Source organism: Prionailurus viverrinus, chromosome C1 (assembly GCF_022837055.1).
Source record: "Prionailurus viverrinus isolate Anna chromosome C1, UM_Priviv_1.0, whole genome shotgun sequence".
Lineage (NCBI taxonomy): Eukaryota > Metazoa > Chordata > Mammalia > Carnivora > Felidae > Prionailurus > Prionailurus viverrinus.
In genome coordinates this window covers 174,048,729-174,064,871 of record NC_062568.1, presented here as the reverse complement: position 1 = coordinate 174,064,871, position 16,143 = coordinate 174,048,729, and the positions used below count along the sequence as shown (strand labels likewise).

At 36.0% G+C, this 16,143-nt stretch overlaps 1 protein-coding gene and 1 pseudogene across 3 annotated transcripts in view; both read right to left on the bottom strand.

Annotated features, from left to right (window-relative positions):
* FAF1 (Fas associated factor 1) overlaps positions 1-16,143 on the bottom strand; it is a 535,448-nt gene that overhangs the window by 165,676 nt on the left and 353,629 nt on the right. For all 3 annotated transcript variants that reach the window (XM_047869343.1, XM_047869344.1, XM_047869345.1), the window contains 3 exons: positions 10,769-10,864; positions 1,324-1,450; positions 308-371 (listed from right to left, as the gene is read on the bottom strand). In XM_047869343.1, coding sequence (XP_047725299.1) covers positions 308-371; positions 1,324-1,450; positions 10,769-10,864 — 287 coding nt within the window. The remainder of the gene's footprint in view (positions 1-307; positions 372-1,323; positions 1,451-10,768; positions 10,865-16,143) is intronic.
* On the bottom strand, positions 11,457-13,341 carry LOC125172874 (serine/arginine-rich splicing factor 7-like; annotated as a pseudogene).

Here is a 16,143-nt window from a genome sequence, read left to right as displayed (position 1 = left end):
ATACTATTTTAAAGGATATTTTTGTTTATCCTATGATATACTAAAAATTAGTATTCTATAACATAGTCCTTTTGGGAATATAGTCAATATATTAATTTGATCCACATTTTGTAATCCACTTATTTGGGTTCTATATAGAGATAACATGAATGCATCTCTGAAGTGGCATAAGTGGCTTACTAGTGAAACACATACTTTGAATACTTCACAGAAAAATTAAAGACAATCTGTGATTAAAATTGCTCCAGAAAAATCAGAGTAGCATTAAAAAAACATCAATTTTATATATTTAATGTCCTAACCCTACCTTGAAGAAAACTCTGCTGTAAATTGTAATAAGGCATCTCCTTCATTTTCTGCGTTTTCTGGCACTAAAAAACAAACAAAAGAAAAAACAAAAACCAAAAAACAAAACAAATAGACACAAAAAACAAACCACATAACATCTAATCCCACATATAAGAAATATATTTAATCAATAAAGAGGAAATAAAATTAAATTTTAGCTTTTGTGATATAGCTGAGGAGACATTTTAACTGGACATTTCATCAAACCTTAAAAAAATTCCAAGCTCATAAATTTTGGAAAACCAACTGACACGATCTTAAGTATTTCAAATATGTGCCAGTCATCATTAGGATTTTAATGCTGTCTTAAAATGGTATCTTGTAATTAAATTATGTAAAAAGGATCTCGAGTTTCTTAAAAATCTTATTTATAAGGAAGATGGTCAATTTTAGGTCAATTGACCACATCTATTTCTGCTCAAGGGAGTTACCTAATTTCACTGAGTAAATGAGCCATTTAAGGATTTATTTTAATGGTAATTTTGCATATAGTATCACTTGTGATTCTATAGTATATATTTTGTAGAGTGAAAGAAAAGGAGATGTTCCATTTAGTTTACTTTTCTTTCCTTCGAAAGGTGATACCGGTGAATGGAAAAGCAATACTACTCTTAAAACTGATACCTCCAATAAGATGTGGGGAAACAAGTCAAGTCACAGAAGTATAGCTATTTGTTTATCAGGCTCTAGATTTAAAGTAAAGAGACAGACTCATAACTAATTATACACATGAAACAAATCTATACAGTCCTTTACATTTTTAATGAATTTTACTGAAGCATTGGGAAATGTTGAGGTTAATAAAATAAAAATTCAAGAGGCTCTGGTTCTAATGAATAATGTGCCTACTTGCTAAATTTTCTCCCTGTAAACCTGGAAAATCAGTAAGAGAATTTTAAGTTCATTGTTCTTCCTAAGTTTCTGCAGTAGAAAGTAGAATTATAACGTTGGACCCAAAGAGCTATTAATACTCACTCATTGGAGATTTTCTCAGGGCAGATGATGCCATGCCGAATACTTCTCCATCATCCACCCCAAATTCGGAAGCATCTTCAAAGTCATCTCCATCACTATCACTAACCATATGAACATCGGTGCTTTGCTATTTGAGAAAAGTCCTGATTAGCTTTAAATTGACTTTAGGAAATAAAATTCCAAAACATAAGTTATATAACTACAATAGAACATTAGTATTATAATAGTTTTATTAAATAAGAAGCCATTTGCTAGAGGAAATCTTAATATTTTTCATTTTAAGGCTTACATATTTCTAAACTTGCTGTGATACCCCTATACTAAAGGTTGGAACCTGAGGGAAAATGAAGGATGCTTACAAACTGAATGAAGACAGGGATTTTTGTCTGTTTTATCCCCAGCACATAGTACACAAGTAAGTGCTCAATAAATATTTGCTCAATAAATGAGGAGATGGGTACAGAGAGGTCAGACACAAAGCAAGCTATATGAGTCTTTTAAAAAGCTCACAGTAATCTCTATTTCAAACTGCCACTTCCTTACTGCAGTGGTTCTCAAATTTCTCATTAGTGAAAAATGGTACACTTTCCTCAGTGTTATTAGAGATAACAAGAAATAACACTATATATGAAAGCTTTTTGTAAAGTATAGGCTATTAAATATGAGATGTATGATTCAGTAAATGTTCATTTACTACATGTTGGGCACCGATAAATATGCTGTTTATTTTGTTTTCAGCAACATCCATTGAGATTTAAAGTATTACAATTAAAAACATCAGCTTCAAAAAAATGCACTAGGCTGCTAATCTCTAGGTAAGAACAGAATTTCAAAAATACTGAGATCTAAAACACGCAAACTGTGAATACTGACAAATATTTATGCCTTGAATGAGAAGAGGGTCCCAGCAAGGTATCTGGCTAAATGCCTGTCTATACTAGGTTCAGTAAAGAGAATCTATAAAGACTATTTAATAAATGAAATTTCTATCTTTTTAAAATATGGTATTATGCACTTAAACTATGAAAATGGGAAAACTAGTTGATTCTGGTCTATGCAGAAGAGCCTAACTTAGAGATAAATATTTGCCAGGAAAGCATCAAGGGAAACTAAGAATCAAAGACTCATAAAACTTGGCTAGAGGGATGTTAGAGTTTAGACAGTTATACAATTATAGATTTTAAAGCTAGAAGGGATTTTAAAGATCTTTCTTATCAATGTTTTACCTCTTTCCCCTGGCCCCATGGCAAAATATTATGTAAAATTACAATGCATACCATATACAAAAGTAAGGCCACTCTGGCTGATGCGGGGGAGAAGGCAATGGGGGAGCCTAAGGCTCCTGGCGTTGGCCTTTTCTTTCTCATATCCCTTTGATAGCTGGGGTACCTCCAAAGGATCTCAGAACACTATGAAACGATTTTTTAAAATAACTGATCCAGCAAGTCTAACAGCTCCAAATAAGAAAGCCAAGATATTTACATTTGACTCAGCTTAGCATTTCCTTTTTGGGCATAACCAAGCATTGATGCCCAGAATTGTAACATTTTTCCCTCTTATCTGAGTGACAGACTTCCCAATGGCCTGAATAGAGAAGATAATGAACAAATACTTACTGCATGAGTAAAAATGAATGGTCCTTATCCTAAGCAGTCTATCTGCTATTTTGACCAAATTACTATTTCTCACAGACACCTTGGTTCTACTTAGGATTCTAATCCTACTTGAGTGTTTTGCTTTGTAGGGCCAAGATCTCCTCCGGATTTCAGCAATTCAATAGCCTCAAAATTCAAAAACCCCTTCTCATTTCAAAGTGGTGAGAGAGCATCCTTTACAAAACAACACATTTACTAGGACCATTACTGTGTCTGAATTCCCCGCTATGTTTCAGTCTGGCAAATATCTGGAGCACGAAGTTCCCTGAACTTTGAGGCTCAGTCTTAAACAAGTAAAGGCTCAGGATCTAAAAGGTACACTACAGTTCCATCAGGATAGACTAGTGGAAAGAAACAAAGGTCTAGTATGACAAACCATACATTCTCTATCAGCTAAGCTCTCACCTTAGCTTTCACTTAGTCTTGCCTAACATTCATCTTTCCTTTTAAGAGGCATCAGGTTAAGAAGAAGGGTTGCAGGACACAGAGAGTAAAAAGAAAAGGATTGTTCTACATACCATTTTTTTCCTTACTCCTTTTACCTTACTCACTCCCCTACATCTAAACTTCTTCTCCTAATCCAGTTTTCAAATAATAGCCCCTTTCCCTAACAACAGGACTTTACATCATACTAAGATAGTGATTTTAATTTTGTGCCTATGTAATTAACCCATTATTCATTTTGTCTTCATAAAGTGTAGAATTCCCAAATCTCTTAAGACCCAGAAAGCAAAATCCTACAACGACAACATCTTCAAAGGGAGTTATCTAAAAAGCCAATTTTGTTGAAAAAAGTATATTTCAAATATGAATTATTGAAGTATGTGCAAGAATGAGCTACTTAATTATGTATAAGGAACTCCCAATCTCTTCACATTTTCTTATCAGTCATCTAACAGGTTAGGAAAAGCTTTTTCTAAAAATGAGATAAACAATCTTTTTTTCATTAATGTTTGCTGATGAGAATACATAATCTCTTGGTTCAGTCATGGCAGCCTTAAAATTCTTTGAATCCAGAGAAGTTATTTATTCAGAATTTGAAAAGCAGCTAAAAAAAATTTGTGATTCTATTTTGGCTGTTTATTGGCATTCATTTATTCCCATTATTATTTAAAAACATTTACAAAGCCCTAGTAAATGCCACACTGCCTGAACCTGTATGCAAGGTAGTCTATATTCTCTTATGGAACACTATATAATATATACAGATAATTATAATATCTAATGATAAGCGTTATGACAGGTAAAGTTCAGAGGAGAGCATTTAATACACTGGTAATGAGAAAAATCAGAGCAAACTTCCTAGAGGAGAAAGAACCAAACTTTGAGACAAAATTTAGACTTATATATACTTGGCACTAGGGCAAGCTTATAACTGAAGTAGATGTTCCTTTCAGCAACTACTTGTACAAAGATATAATTTAGTTGCAGATGTGTCCTTTTCAGTGTGATGAGAGATATAATAAAAGTATAAGCAAAGGCTGTGGGCTAATAAAAGAGTTACTCTAGCACCAGTGAAGAAGACTGTGCAAGGCTTCACACAAGTGGCAATTTTAACCCATACTTTTATTTATTTTTTCAATATATGAAGTTTATTGTGAAATTGGTTTCCATACAACACCCAGTGCTCATCCCCAAAGGTGCCCTCCTCAATACCCATCACCCAACCTCCCCTCCCTCCCACCCCCCATCAACCCTCATTTTGTTCTCAGTTTTTAAGAGTCTCTTATGCTTTGGCTCTCTTCCACTCTAACCTCTTTTTTTTTTTTCCTTCCCCTCCCCCATGGGTTTCTGTTAAGTTTCTCAGGATTAACCCATACTTTTAAAAGAGATACCAATGTTGTACAGAGTATGTAATGGAAGACTGGTAGGGAGGAAGTTGTACTCTAGGCAGAGAAAAATTTCAAGCAAGGAATTGGATATTTAGAAAATCAATAAAGAATTCAGGAAAGCAAACTGAATCATCAACCCCACATATGGGAGAAGAATATGGACTAGCACTAAGGGCAAAAATTTTCAATGGAACTACGTTGCAGCAGTCCTTAAACTGGCATTGGTATTTGGACTTACTTGATGGCAACAGAAGAACTACAAAAAGTTTTTAGGCAGAGGACTGCTCAAGGGAACACCTCTGATGGCTCTGTGTGTGTGTGCACGTGTGTTTAGGGCAGTATGTTGGCATATGGCAGCTTTGATTTGGAGATGTGAGCAGAAAAACTTATTTCAAAGTTCCAAGTGAGAGGACTTGAGAGCCTATACTTGAGCAGTAGCAGTGGGAACTGTGCTGACAGCTCGAGCTTGGAACCTGCTTCAGATTCTGAGTCTCCCTCTTTCTCTGCCCCTCCCCTACTTGCACTCTGTCTCCCTCTCTCTCAAAAATAAATGAAACATTAAAAAATTAAATATATATGTATATTTATAGATATATATAAAATTATGACATATAAATATGTAAACATATATATACTTATTTCAATTGGCAAAGAAGGAAAAACAGTACAAGAGATGAAGAGATTAGCTGTCAAAAATTAGAAAGTTAGATAATAGCCAAATTATGGAAAGAGCCTAAATGTCCAACAACTGATGAATGGATAAAGAAATTGTGGTTTATATACACAATGGAATACTACGTGGCAATGAGAAAGAATGAAATATGGCCTTTTGTAGCAACGTGGATGGAACTGGAGAGTGTTATGCTAAGTGAAATAAGTCATACAGAGAGAGACAGATACCATATGTTTTCACTCTTATGTGGATCCTGAGAAACTTAACAGAAGACCATGGGGGAGGGGAAGAATAAAAAAAAAGGTTAGAGAAGGAGGGAGCCAAAACATGAGACCTAAAAACTGAGAACAAACTGAGGGTTGATGGGGGGTGGGAGGGAGGGGAGTGTGGGTGATGGGTATTGAGGAGGGCACCTGTTGGGATGAGCACTGGGTGTTGTATGGAAACCAATTTGACAATAAATTTTATATTAAAAAATATAGAAAGTGAGAGAGAAATCTTAGAAGCAAGGTCTGAGAAAATTTCAGTGCAGACAAGAACTATAAACAGGTTCAGAATGATGAAAATCAAGGAAGAGAGAGTTATTAGGTAGTTATTAGTTAGGTATTATGACAAAAAACCACATGAAAGAAACCTGAATTTATAACTGAAAGACCTGGCTCTACTATTTTCTGTATGACACTGGGCAAGTGTCTTTGCACCCCCACTATAGAATGTGACTAATACTGACCCAGAAAGGCTGCTGTGAAAACGAAAAGAGATGGCATAGCATCTTATAAAAATGAGTATCTGACTCATAAATTCAATTTAAATCACCTGGTAGAAAAAAGCCCAAACTAGTCAGTTAAGTGAATAGAAGGTGAAGAAATAGTCATCCAGTGTAGATTAAAGCCTGAAGGAATAGTTGTTTTTTTTTTTTTTTTTTTTTTTTTTAGGGAAGACCTGAACATGTTTTTAGGATAAAGAGAAGGAACCAATAGAGGGAGAGGATAAAAATGAAATAGAGACCCCTTGCTCCTCCCTTGTTGTGGGAAAGGGTAGTAAGGGTAAAATCAAGATAATGGGTAGAACATAAACTCTGATAGCAAGAAATTTCTCAACTAATAAATTACGGTAATAAATTTGATGCTGACATAAAAATATCCCTATTTGAATAGTCAAAAGGAAAGGGTCATAAAAATCATGAGGTATCAGTTCATTTGGTGCAGTTTCAAAGAATAGCAGGTCTCTCAGTGACTGGAATGAAGTTTTTGGCTGGGGTTGACAATGATTATTAATATGGGTGAGGAGATAGGTTTCTGGGGAGATATGGTAAGTTCAATTTCGTACAGAGTGAATCTGCAGTGGGCACTCAGATGGAAATGTTCAGAAGGAACCAGACTACTATTTAGCTTGTCTGCCTGTGGTGCAATGCCACATACTCTTGACTCCTCCAGCATTGACCCTAGCAGTATGTGGCATTGTACCACAGGCAGACAAGCTAAATACTTGTCTCACCAAGTTTTAAAAACTGAAATACAGATTTTTGGCAGTTATCTGTGTTCAATTTCATTTCGTTAGGTATAAGCTCCTTAATGGAAAGACTTTGCTTTGTTCAATGCTATATTCCTGGCACTTAGACCAGTACCAGGCATAAAGAGGCATGCAACCAGAATTTATTGGATGAATACTGAATGAATCTTTTCCATCACTTAAACCAAAAAACCTAGGTATCATTCTTATCTCTTCCTTTTCTCTTCTCCCACAGATCCTATCAGTCACCGGTCCTACTGATTTTCCCTCCAAAACACTTCCTGAATCCATATCCTTCTCTATTTTTACCAATGATATTCTAGTTTGGGATCTCATTATCCTTTAACTGTGCTAGTAAAATAGATTCATACTTATTTCTCTGCCTCCAGTCCTGCTTCCCTTACATCTAGCTTCTGCACAGCAGCCAAAGTGCTCTTCTCTAAAATGTGTATGTTAAAAAATACTTAAAAGTCTTCTATGGCTGCCTAGATTTCAAGTTCCCAACTTGACCTATAAGTCCTATTCACCTTCACCTCATCTCTTATCTTTGTCTTCCACTTTATTTTGCACAGACACCAAACTGCACTCATCTCTGTGCATATACTGCATCAGACCATGTTGTTTCCTTTGAATGAAATTCTATTTCTATGTTTCTTCATTTGGGTGACTGTTCTTTATTCTTTACAATTTGATTTGGAAATAGATTCTTCTAGTCTTTCTTCCTCCTCCTCCTCCCCTCCCAACTTATTCCTTTTCCTCTTCCTCCTACCCCTCCCTCTCTCCTTTTAAAAAAAATATTCACTCACCAATATTTATTTTGTGGCTGGTACAGGCCAGGTGCCACACTAGGTGTTAGGGCTACAGAGGTGAATAAAGCAGACACAGCTTTTGCTTGCAAATATTCTTGAACATTGTGCCTCCCACCCCCATATTTGTGCTCCCCTAGTATCTTGTGCTTGCCTCAATTTTCTCGTTAATTATATAACATGAAATTACCAGGTTATATTCATCTGACTAGCTCATAGTGAGCATTCAATAGATGTTTCCCTAACTGAAGTTATTAACTAATTAACTAGTCAACTACATTTGAAGTTTATTTTTTTATTCTTGGGGTACCCCTCCCTCTCTATCAACTGAGAATTGGGTAATTCTCCAGAAGATTGGGTCCATGGGTCTCTACCCTGTCTCACCTAAGCACCTGGGAGAAGGAGAGGGAGATATTTAGCTAGGTACCCAGAGGTATGGAAAGATCATTAAAAGGTGGTCAGGGGCAGGGAAGGCTGGGAAGGAAATTAAAATGGTGAATAATCATAAAAAAATATAGGTATAGGACCAGAAGGAGGATATGAGAAACAAAATTCCCCCAGCTAGAGGACAAATAGCTATAATCCATAATATTCAAAACTTAAATTTAACTACTGATCTCAAGTATCTGCTTCCTAACTCCAGGCTTAAGACAGTCAATAGAAAAATGGTAATTGTCCTGAAACATGAAATCATTTAGGAAAAGGGTTAAAACCATAAAAAAAGAAGCAGAACCACTGGATGGAGGCTGCAGGGACACAGGTTCCAGTTTAATATAAGGAAGATATCAACAGACAGAGTTGCTCAACAATGGAACTGGTTTGCCTCATGAAACAGAATTTTGTTACTGGAGATAAAACACAGGTATATTTTGAAGGTATATTCTGAGTGAGCTCTTTCAGCATACAGACTATGGTCCTAATGTTTAGCACCTAGAAGACATTAAATAAATGTTTAAATGAATGAGGGATGAATGGAGAGAAGACTGGAAATCAAATTAAAAAATCCCTTTCAGTTGTATAATTCTAGGACAGCATAAAAGCCCAAGTCACATTTGTCCGTCCATTTCTCACCAGCCACCTGAAAGGGTGATATTTACAATTAGCCAGAGAAGGAAAAGTAATAGTTTCATCCCAAATCATCACATTTTTAGATACTCCTAAGACTGTGACTCTTTAGTTTAGCAAAGCCTCCTAACTCCACTCTACTTCTTCTCTAACCTAGAGTGTGCCAGCCTCATCAACACTCCTTTTAGTATATGGCACTGACTTCTTTTTTGCTGAAGGGTCTGGCCAAATAACACATATTTGTGAGAGTGAGAGAAGGAAATAAAATGAAGTGAAACAGGTTATCTGTCACCTTTCAGAGCACAGAATAATGGGGTGGAGCTAATTGGTCACATTTTAATGTAGTGGATTTATCCATTAAAGAGTTGGAGCATAACCTGCTTTAGCACTAAAAACATACTCAAGCACTAGAAAGAAATATTTCTTTTTTAAAAATGTTTATTTATTTATTTTTGAAAGAGAGACAGAAAGCACAAGAGGGAGAGGGGCAGACAGAGAATCCCAAGCAGGCTACACACTGTCAGCACAGAGCCTGATGTGGGGCTTGAATGCACAAACTGAGCTGAAATCAAGAGTTGGACGCTTAACTGACTGAATCACCCAGGCGCCTCAAGAAAGAAATATTTCAATAAATTATTTCTGGCAATTTCTGCCAAACAGTGAAACTCAATATTATGTTTTCTTTCATGAGGATTAGGGAGATAAAATGCTGAATAAAATAGTGTGGGCTCTTTAAAGGAAATTAACATTTTTAGAGGCCCAAGAAAACAGTGCAGTAGTATTTGTAGCAGAGGAAAACCCTTTCTTTCTTGTGGATTTCTAAAAAATGTTAAAAACCAGAGCAGCAAATTATCATTTTCACAGGATGAGCAGGGACTAGAATATAATTTCTCTTTCACATATTTAAGTGATATAAATACATATTCAGAAGATGGCTGGAAAGGTCCTGTGGGAGCTTCCACAATAAGTATTCAAAATATATAGTCAGTTTAAATAAAAATTTGCAACTATATTTTGTATAGAATGTAAATGGAAAAAGGTTTGACTGGACTAGTCCATCTGTTGAATACTTGGATCATATGTTAGCCTGAAACACTGAAATAAGTAACATTTTTTTTGTATTATTTAGCTATGACCTCTATCAATACACTTTTTTAAGTCATGGTGATGATTTTTCTTAGCACATAGTGGGAGTTCAATAAAAACTTTTTAAACAGCTAAACTGTAATGTACAATCTATCTTTCCCCATTCCCTTGTATCCAAAGTCATAGCTGGACACAGAGTGCTATTTGTAACCATGGAAAAGATATTGCCTTTTAACACTGTTCAGACCCATAAAGACACACATCCCATACACAAACACGCTGAATCTTATCTGCCCCTCTTCTCTTTTTATAACACCCTATATGCTATCACTGCTTTTATTACATTATGCCATTATTATTAATTTGCTAATTTACCATGTTTCACTCTGAGCACCTTGGTATAGAAACAGTGTTATTCACCTTTGTTACCTAGTATTAAGCACAACATCTGGCTCATAGAAAGTGCTCCAACTCCAGGAGTTAAAGGACCTTCAGGATCAGTCCTAATAACTGTATTCTACTATATAGTTAGCAGCAAAGAAAATCCTTTAGTCAACCTGTCAATTAAAGTAAAATTCATTTCAACCAATTCACCTGAATTCTGTCTGTTGAAACATGAAACTTATACACCAAGAAGGAGCACATTAGCAATAAACTCGCATGAAAAGTTTCTGTCTTCAAGAATTTACTGAGACTTTATTCACGCTACATTAACTTTATCTATTCATTTGTGTGGCAGATAAAAAAGAATAGGAAGTGGGCAGGTAGGTGAAAGACAGGCCTCCTATTCACTGAAAAGCTGGCAAACAGGCTTACCTCTTCGGACTGCTCCCGGGTCTGTGCAGGTGAAGATCTTCTCCCCACTGTAAGTCGATGGCAGGGATAAGATAGCCCTGATTCAGCAAGACACATCTGTAAAAAGAAGAATCCATCATTTGTAAACAAAATGAGGCCATGTTTCACAAAAGGACTTTACTTTTGATATTTTCTATTATTTTTGAAGTTAGACTAGAAAGCTCACTCTAGTAGCCCATGCATTATATTACCAGGAAGGCTTTGAAAATTTGAAATTTTTCCATATATGGGATGTTACAATAGTCAAGGCCTCTTTTTTGTTGGCTTAAACAACATAAATCTATTTTCTCACAGTCCTGGAGGTTGAAAGTCTGAGATCAAGATGTTGGTTGGCAGGGTTGGTTTCTTTTTTTTCCTTTACTCTATTTATTTTTTTTTCTTTTATTATATTTTCTTTTTATTTTTTCTAGTTAGAAACATTTTATTAAAATGTACCAGATTAAAACCCACATTTTCAGACCACAGGATGTTAATACATTCAACAAAAATTTATATTATCCTACTGCTGTGAATTTATAGAGTAATAACCCAAATCCATTTTGATCAGATAACTGAAATACCCTTCCTAGGTTACGCTTTATAGACATCACAAATCCCTTATAATAATGTAAACAAAATGACCCTTCCCTAAAAGGTGAACTTGAGAACTTCAGTCCACCTTTTCAGGACTTGCACTTCTTTGTGTACTTCCTGATGGGGAGTGGCTTCTTTTGGAAATGGAGATCTGGACTTTGGCTGATTCTTGATAGTGAAACAGAACTGATTCTTTTTTTTTTTTTTTTAATTTTTTTTTCAACGTTTATTTATTTTGGGGACAGAGAGAGACAGAGCATGAACGGGGGGGGGGGGGGGGGCGGACAGAGAGAGAGGGAGACACAGAATTGGAAACAGGCTCCAGGCTCTGAGCCGTCAGCCCAGAGCCTGACGCGGGGCTCGAACTCATGGACCGTGAGATCGTGACCTGGCTGAAGTCGGACGCTTAACTGACTGCGCCACCCAGGCGCCCCCAGAACTGATTCTTGATCTTGACCTTGATGGGGATCTTGATGTTTTTATGGAACCAGACGTAGACCTCTGTGTGAAGCTGATCTCGATCTACAGAGAAACACAGATCTTGATCGCTGAGGAGATGGTGATCTTGACCTCCTTTCCCTGCTCCTGCTATGTGAACAAGAGTATCATCTACCTCTGGATCTAATTAAATGTGATCTAGACTGTGACCTGCTTCTCCTCCACCAGCTGTCAAGATGACATTCATAAGCATAATGTCCCTTTTTGCCACATTCATAGCATCTATCATTGGGATCAAAGGAATGTTGGGCAGGTGGTTGGTCTATCAAAATCAGAGCTCTGAGGCATATTTGTTGATAATTCAACTCTCACTTGGGAACCACAAATCACCTCCCTGCCCAGGCCTTGCATTGCATCTTCTGCATATCTAGGATCTTCAAATTCCACAAAGGTAAATCTTGGAGGATTTCTCATAATCCACATAGTTCTTAAGATACTGTAATAACCAAAAGCCCTTTCTAACTCTCCTCTGCTGACACTGGTTCCCAGACTACCAACATATACCTTGGTTTTCTCCTCCACACCACCCACAAGGTGACATGATGCCTGGCTGTTCTCAATGCCCAGGGAGCAATCATTACAAAAGATGCAGCACCGACTCAGTTGCCAATGGTATTGGCAGCCTTAAGTTTTTATTTTAATTCCAGCAGAGTTAACATATACAGTGTTACATTAGTTTCAGGTGTAAATATATTGATTCAACAATTCCACACATCACCCAGTGCTCATCACAGTAAGTGCACTCTTTAATCCTCATCATGTATTTCACCCATTTGCCCATATACCTTCCCTTTGGTAACCATCAGTTTGTTCTTTATAGTTAGGAGTATGTTTCTTGGTTTGTTGCTCTCTTTTTTCCCTTTGCTCATTTGTTTTGTTTAAATTCCACATATGAGTGAATCATATGGTATTTGTCTTTCTCTGACTATTTTGCTTAGCATTATACTCTGTAGATCCATTCACATTGCTGCAAATGTTAATAGGTTTCATTCTTTTATAGGGCTGAATAATATTTATATATATTTCCAAATACATATATATGTGAGTGTGTATATATATATATATATATAATCTATATACAATGTATATATGATCTATATACAATGTGCATATATATAATCTATATACGATGTATATAATATATATACACATTGTATGCATAATATATGTACTATATATATGTACACGTGTATATATAATATATACATTATATATATATAAAATATATCTCACCTCTTCTTTATCCATTCATTGACAGATGGACACAGGCTGCTTCCATAACTTGGCTATTGTAAATAATACTCCTGTAAACATTGGGGGTGCATGTATCCATTTGAATTAGTACTTTTGTATTCTTTGGGTAAATACCCAGTAGTGTGATTGCCGGATCATAGGGTAGTTCTATTTTTAACTTTTTGAGGAATCTCTATACTGTTTTCCACAGTGGCTGTACCAGTTTGCATGTCCACGAACAATGCAAGGGAGTTCCCTTTTCTCTACATCCTTGCCAACACTTGTTGTTTCTTGTGTTTTTGATTTTAGCCATTCTGACAGGTGTGAGGTGGTATCTCATTGTGGTTTCCATTTGTATTTGTCTGATGATGAGTGATCTTTTGAGCATCTTTTCATGTGTCTGTTGGCCATCTGTATGTCTTCTTTGGAGAAATGTCTGTTCATGTCTTCTGCCCATTTTTTTATTGGATTATTTGTTTTGGGGGTGTGAGCTGTATTAAGTTCTTTATATATTTTATATAGTAATGCTTTATCAGATATGTCATTTGCAAATATCTTCTCCCAGTCAATATGTTGCCTCTTAATTTAGTGGATTATTTCCTTTGCTGTGCAGAAGCTTTTTATTTTGATGCAGTACCAATAGTTTATTTTTAGTCAAGGCTATTTTTCATAACACAATAGACTGGTGCTCCAGTCTATTTATTTTAAGTCTAAAATAAAGCTAATCATATATAACCTCCACATCACCACCCACTACTAGTATGTCTGTTACTTTTCCAAATAGAATAATACTTCAGTTTACTAATTCCCAGGGCAGTGCTCTATAAATCTTTTTTGGAGGGTACTTGGAATAGTGTTTGTTGAAGGCACTAAAAAGAAAAATTTCCACAGATAGTAACAATGTCATTTATTATTTAATCATATTAATCCACAATATCAAATTATTATAGCTTATGAATGTATAATATATGTAAAGCACCTAGCACAGTACCTGGCACACAAACATTCAGTTAATTTTTATTACCATTATGATCCAAGATGTTACCCAAAGAATCTGCCTAGTTCAGCCAACATAATTAAAGCCACATATATTTACTTCTATTGAAGTTTTTAGTGGGTCAGATATTAAATAATTAATTTGAGGTTTAAATTAAATTTGGGAAAATGTGAGCAAATATGAGTACATGTCATTTTTGTCTACATAGAATTAAAACAATATTAAATAGCCAAAAGAGGGTGTTTTCTCTAATGTTCATGAAATGACACATTGGTGTATTTAATATAATGATGATGAAAAGTTTCTTTTATTATTATTAGAAATAACATAGGGTCTCCATTAGCACACTGAAAACATCCATTGGTAACTTTTTGGGAGGTGTGAATTAAACTGATATCTGAGGAAACCTAAATATCTGTAAATTCATAAAAACCAGGGGCGCCTGGGTGGCGCAGTCGGTTAAGCGTCCGACTTCAGCCAGGTCACGATCTCGCGCTCCGTGAGTTCGAGCCCCGCGTCAGGCTCTGGGCTGATGGCTCAGAGCCTGGAGCCTGTTTCCGGTTCTGTGTCTCCCTCTCTCTCTGCCCCTCCCCCGTTCATGCTCTGTCTCTCTCTGTCCCAAAAATAAATAAACGTTGAAAAAAAAAATTTAAAAACCAACCAAAGACACAATAGTGGGTTGGTCATGAGTACAATTCAAACATGTGTTACAAATAAGCTAATTATCTGAAGACAAGTACTGGAATGAAAACTACAAATGTCACATAACTATACAGGTATTTTCAATCATGTGAGGTATGTGCTGTCATATATATTATACTGATAAAAATCATTTGTATTTGATTATTATTTTTCCTTTAGTCTGGTTAGAGGTTTTTTTAAATTATTTTTTTTTTATTGGAGTAAAGTACACCTAACCTTTGCCACTTTAGCCATTTCATTTTACTTATTTTTAAGGTAACTCTATGGCCAACGTGGGTCTCGAACTCACGACTTTCCAATCAAGAATCCCATGCTCTCCCAACTGAGGCAGCCAGGTGCCCCATGGTTAGAGATTTTTGTTAGTTTGTTTTGGCATTTAGATATTCTAGCCCTGTACCTTACAAATGCTAGAAAACCTGATTAATAATAATTACAGAAAGCAAACTGCATCCTTCCTGTCATTCTATTCATCATTTATCATAACTCAATTTATTTTATTTCAGTACCAAGAAAAGCAAAGCTAATTTGGATAAGAAGCACAGGCTAAATTTAAGTCACATTAACTTTCACAATAGTTTTCATTTAAAAAAAGTTCCCCTCCCCCATCCTGAAATCCTCTGGTAATGAAACAATAATGATGGTAAATGTCACTGACAATTAGAGGCAGTGTAGCATAATGGAAAGAAATTTGGACCAGGAGCCAGAAAAATCTTGAGTCAAGTACTTCCCAGCCTCCTGAACTTGTGAAAGTCTCTATTCTAAGCCAGAGTTTTCCATTTATTGAGGTAAGTAATCCCTGACTTAACTACGTCAATGGACTTTTGAAAGGGTTAAATTAAGGTAAGTAAAAGCTGATTTTGAAAGTATACGGACTAGGCAGAAGACCTATTATCAGTCCAATGATCATTATTTTTAGGACCTGGAGAGAGAAATGGTGATTAGATACTACTGTGACTACCTTTGCATAGCAGCCTAATCATGTGTAAGTTATAAGAGGACATATTTTAGAAGTTGGAGGAAAGTAGTCGTTAAAATCACATAGTACTACAAATGGGCCGGCTCCTCAATGGGCTGGTGTCTATAGTTATTAACATTAACCTTTCCCATAGCTACTAGTAATTCCTGAAGAGGAGTGGCCAGCACTTTCTCCTTAGCCTACAGCTGACCAAGTGGGCCTCTGCATCACTCTATTTCAGACACCAATCACAATCCACTGAGGAAATTACAGGGTCAGGAATTTCTGAGTTACTATGTGCCCAGTGTAAGTCTGTCCTAAGGGAACATATATACCAGGTGGAGAGACAAAAGATGCATATAAGAATAGGCACAAAAA